Source organism: Vollenhovia emeryi, unplaced genomic scaffold, assembly GCF_000949405.1.
Source record: "Vollenhovia emeryi isolate VEMERY1.0 unplaced genomic scaffold, V.emery_V1.0 DF939217.1, whole genome shotgun sequence".
In the NCBI taxonomy this organism is placed as follows: Eukaryota; Metazoa; Arthropoda; class Insecta; order Hymenoptera; family Formicidae; genus Vollenhovia; species Vollenhovia emeryi.
In genome coordinates this window covers 773,508-778,557 of record NW_011967149.1, presented here as the reverse complement: position 1 = coordinate 778,557, position 5,050 = coordinate 773,508, and the positions used below count along the sequence as shown (strand labels likewise).

The window sequence follows — 5,050 nt, the reverse complement described above, 5'->3', positions numbered from 1 at the left end:
TTCAGTCAGACGCATAAGAATTGACCAATCGCAGTCGATTATTCTTACGACTACGACCATTGCAGACAGAACCGAGAATCATTGTAGCGGAGGCTTTAACGTCAAACGCAAAGTAATCTCTATAAAATTACCGTCGTAATCGGAGGCGGCGCCCTGCAGTCGCAGGACACTCTCGTTCATATCAAGATTCAGCTCCGCTCTGCGTATTATACCCATAATCAAGTCGTACGTAATCCCAGGGTGCGAACTCTCCGCCTTCGAGAGAGCCGCGCGGAGAGTCTGCGCTGCCATGACATTTTGCCTTTCCAACTGCAAAAATTCAATCCATTACCATTCTAACCCTCGTTGAAAAGCGCAAAACTCGGTAACAAATTATAACTCGCTGTACAATCGCATTCTTTCCCACGTCCATTCGTTCCTCTACACTTAAAGCTGCGGTCCACTTGATGCTACAAATGCTTCCAGACGTTGCACTTCTCTCTCCTTTTAACAAAGAAGCAGAAGACCACTTTGTAGCGCCAAGTGAACCACAGTCTAATGCCCGTTTCTGCCAACGCAGCTTATCTTCAATCTTGGCCCAACTTGCTTTATATCTTTTTCTAGTTTTACGAATTAGTAAACGAAGTAACTTAAGCTGAGATTAAAGTTAATCTGCATTGGCAGAAACGGGCGTAAGAGACAACCATTCGCTGTCAATACGAGACATGGGATGAAACTATTACTCATGAAAAAGACTTTGCGTGTTGATCCGCCGACGAATAGATCCGGCTAGCCTTCCGTGTCGTAAGAGGCGACTAATAGGGCCTAGAAGACAAGTAGCCGTAAAGACAAAGAGAAGATAAGAATACAGGGAAGATGGGATAAGAGACAACCATTCGCTGTCAATGTGAGACATGGGATGAAACTATTACTCATGAAAAAGACTGCGTGTTGATCCGCCGACGAATAGATCCGGCTAGCCTTCTGTGTCAGTAAGAGGCAACTAATAAGACCCAGAAGACAAGTAGCCATAAAGACAAAGAGAAAATAAGAATACAGGGAAGATGGGATAAGAGACAACCATTCGCTGTCAATGCGAGACATGGGATGAAACTATTACTCATGAAAAAGACTTTGCGTGTTGATCCGCTGACGAATAGATCATCCGGCTAGCCTTCCGTGTCGTAAGAGGCAACTAATAAAACCTAGAAGACAAGTAGCTGTAAAGGCAAAGTAAAGAGAAGATATTAATACAGGGAAGATGGTAAGAAAGAAACAATCAAGCGTACAGAGTGTACGCTAGGTATATGACCATTGGTCGACGGCATTCTCACAAAGGAGGAATTTATTTAAAAAAGAAATATTATGGAAAAAGACACTAGGACCGCGTGTCCTGGACGAGGATACGCGTCGGGACGATACCTTGGTTAATATTGGCCTTAATATGACGGGAAGAACCAGTGATGTAACCGGGGTCTCATCGCCCATTGTCATCCTTCACCGCGTATATCGTCGCTCGAGACGGCAGGAGAATTAAAACGATCCGGTCGCGGGTCGAGACGGTAGGCGCGACGTCGACAGAGGGGCTTGTCGCTTACGCGCGGGCTCGCTCGCGACGAAGAGGGTTGTTTACACGCGAGTGGCACGATCGCGGGCACGCATCAGCGTAACTCTTTCCTCTACGATGCTCTATGACAGCTGTCACAATAGGCACTAGACACGCGGAAACGAGGTTACCCGGCGCTGCCAACATTAGCCGAGCGAGTCTCTCGAAAGCCGTCCGTCGCGGCCTCGCGCCGTCATTGGCCACCGCGGCAAATAGGCTCGCGCCTTGCGGTTGAATTTTTTCTTCCGCGCCTCCTCGTCCCCCCTCTTTCTCCCGCTCGTGTCCAACGCGGTGTAGCCGTGCCGTTTTAACCGCGGACCTTCGGTCATCGGCTGATAATTGATTCGATGAATCGCCTCGAGGTAAAATTTTTTATCCTACACACAATTTCCCGATCTAATCCCCTTTTTCTGTGCGCTAGGCAATGAAGGATTGTCAGTTCTTTCCACGCTAATGGCGCGGATATCGTTCGGTAAGTTAGTCGGAGTTTAAGTCATCGGAGCTTAGGTCTGGAGGTCAATTCTGTTGCAGCATAGTGAAAATGCTTCGTCTCTTTCTAAAGGGACGACGAAAAAGAGACAAAGCTATTCACTTTTGCTATTGACACCCTGGTTTCACCAACGTCTCGCTTAAGCTCAACTCATCCTCTGTCACTTTCGAACTGTCGCCTTAACAAAGGGACAAAGAATGAGTTGAGCTGAGGTTGAAGCTAGACGACGTTGGTGAAACCGGGCCCTCGTTCATCGAAGTCATCTTTAAAGTCCGGAAAATAGTATAACGACGAGGAACAAATCTAATAGACCCGTTTTTACCTCAACCACGCTTGTCGCGCAGCCGCGGTATCCCCCCCCCCCCCTCTCTCTCTCTCTCTCTCTCTCTCTTTCTCTCTCTTCGAAATGCGAAACTCCACGCTTGTGCCATTTTAAGCACGGAAAAATGTTCGCGGGCGCAGGGTAAGATCTAAATGTTATTTCCGTATTGGTGAAATCTGCGACAAGTAACTCGCGTTGCCGCGAAAGGTCACTTGCACTCGTTCCGAGTGAATTCACGTCGGCGAGAATTTTCCTTCGCGGCTGACGCGAATTTAGAAAGAGACTTTAAGCCGATTGTCCGCACCGCTAATTATTTCGACGACGATCGTTCCCTGATGCTTCTCTCTCTCTCTCTCTCTCTCCCCCTTCCTCTTCCTTTCTGTAGATCGGTGCTTTTCGCACGATTTCTCTGTCGGACAATGGGCAACGAGACCCGTAATGCGAATAATTGGCTGACGGAGAAAGAAAAGATATTCTTTCCGGCATCAATTCTATTTTCCGTGCCTCGACAATGGAAATGAGAGATATTCGCTTGTTAGAACCGCGAACTTGGAGTGCCAGCCGCGCATAATTCAGGCCGGCTTCGACCAACTCCGATTCCAAACTCCGATCAGCTTAATCTGAGCGATTAATTCAACCGACGGGATTGCTTACAAAATTTCCGGCTATGTAATTCGTCATCCCTAATCTGATCCTCATTTCAATATATTATTGTAACTTATTTCGGGAGGTAAATGATTCCATCCAATTGACAAAACGAAACTAAAATCTCATTTATCTTTCGACTGTTACTTATAAATGACCAGCTATTGCACTGTTAAATTACAATTTTTTTGTTACCCAATTCTCATTGGGTTGTCACAACACAGCAGCCTCTCGGCCGCTAATATGTTATCATTTTTAACTATTATGTGTAGTAAAGTTTATTATTTTAATGCGAATTCTAATTAAAGACACACCTACATCCTTTTTCAACCCATTTTATAATTTTTATCTTAATTGCATAATTAAATTAACGACATATTAAGTAGAAGCAGTTGCGACTTCACTCACTGAGCTAAATTTAACATCAAGATATAAGATCCGACTGTGAACATCGGCCTAAGACTATGGGCAGTATTCATAGTCAGATCGTCGTAAGATCTTTAGATACTTCGTAATCAACGAAATGCTCCATACAGCATCTTAAGGTAAGCACAAGTCGGTCTTAAATATAAGATCTGACGTGAATACCGGCCACGTCTCATTTTTCTAATTTCGCGCGCGCACGGCGCTCGAAAAAGTGTCTACGGCAGAGCAAGGGCGATTCGGGCCGTCGCACACAAAATTGCATACTTGCATATGCATAGCACAAGGCCGTCTAGACCAATAAGCATATTATGCAAATCAATATGACGATTCAATGCTCGTTGGTTTAGACGGGGCTCTTATGCTACGCATACGCAGCTATGCAATTTTGTGTGCGATGGCCTTAACGGCCGCTTCGAATTTACAGAGACTTGGCGCGCCGCCGCGCCGCCGCGCCACCGTCACCGCCGCCGCCGCCATTATTGCGATTCGAGTGTTCGCTTCGCGAGCGCGCGGCGTAAATTTCGCCGCGATTTCGTCGAATTTTCCGGCGCCGAGGACACCGAATGCGCGCGGGGCTTCGCGGGACGAGCTGCCGCGAGGTCGTGGTAAGTCGAGACCCGAGATATTTCCGCGGAAGTCGTACTTTTCGTTCGGTGCGGAAACCCGAACGTTTCGCCGCGCGCGACAACCCGCGGGCGCGGACGGGGCGAGAGGACGCCGGATGCATAATCCAGGACGGAAGGCCGAGGATCCGGTGGCCGTTATCGAATATCGTGCGGAAATCCTGTTCGCGAGCGCGGGAAGGTACGTGCTAAATATTAACGGCCGATATTCTTCATTCCGGAGGGAAAGGGTTTCGCCGTGGGGTCGAAATCGCGAGGGGGGGAAACCGCCGAGGGCATTGTGGTGTACAGATTCGCGGCATTACTAGGCACTTTCGGGCATTTTTTGGGGCATTAGGCCTTGCTGGGGCACTGTAAAGATAAAATAAGATAAAGTAATGTCCACTGGGCATTAATGGGCATTGGTGTACAAGATTTTGGTCAGCGATTTTCCCTCGCGAAATCGCGTCCCTACCGTCGGTTTTCGAAAACGCTCGCAGGTTTGCTAACTTAATTTTCGTATTAAATTATTGCGTTATTAACTTACTCGATACAAAAAGTGAAGTTACAAAAGTTTCGAGTATTCTCGAAAGCTGACGGTTGGGACGCGGTTTCGCCCGCGTCGACGTCGATTCGACGTTGGTGCTCACCGGGTAGCGCATGCTGGTGGACGCGAATAAACGGCAGTCGCTCTTACGTGAGGAAAGAAATTTTATTGGTAAGGTAGAGTCACGTCCAGACATATAAACAGCGTGTATAAAAGTATAAAAAATAAATATCGACGGCGCACGCGCGCGCCGTCACTCCGTGAGTCTTATGGGTACGAGTCTCGGGGTTTGGGTCACGGCGCGCCCTCGGTCGCTAGAGATCTTCCAGGAAGCGATCGGAATAGCCGGTTGCGTTTTCTATTGGCCGGCGGCCATTTGCTTCAGAACCGAACAGGGGAAGTAAAGCCCAATGTCCCCGATGCTAGAACTTGG

At 47.7% G+C, this 5,050-nt stretch overlaps 2 protein-coding genes across 5 annotated transcripts in view; both read right to left on the bottom strand.

The window, feature by feature from the left end:
• The window catches only part of LOC105560914 (programmed cell death protein 10), a 3,507-nt gene extending 1,783 nt beyond the window's left edge, over positions 1-1,724 (bottom strand). For both annotated transcript variants that reach the window (XM_012010430.1, XM_012010429.1), the window contains exons 1-2: positions 1,402-1,724; positions 132-309 (exon numbers count right to left, since the gene is read on the bottom strand). In XM_012010430.1, coding sequence (XP_011865820.1) covers positions 132-309; positions 1,402-1,473 — 250 coding nt within the window. In that variant the 5' untranslated portion in view covers positions 1,474-1,724. The remainder of the gene's footprint in view (positions 1-131; positions 310-1,401) is intronic.
• Positions 1,725-4,763: 3,039 nt separating this feature from the next.
• The window catches only part of LOC105560912, a 20,360-nt gene continuing 20,073 nt past the window's right edge, over positions 4,764-5,050 (bottom strand). For 2 of the 3 annotated variants that reach the window (XM_012010425.1, XM_012010427.1), the window contains exon 4: positions 4,764-5,045. The gene's annotated coding sequence lies outside the window, so the exon portion shown is untranslated. Of the gene's footprint in view, positions 5,047-5,050 lie in introns of all 3 variants that reach the window. The other variant, XM_012010426.1, reaches the window with a different exon arrangement.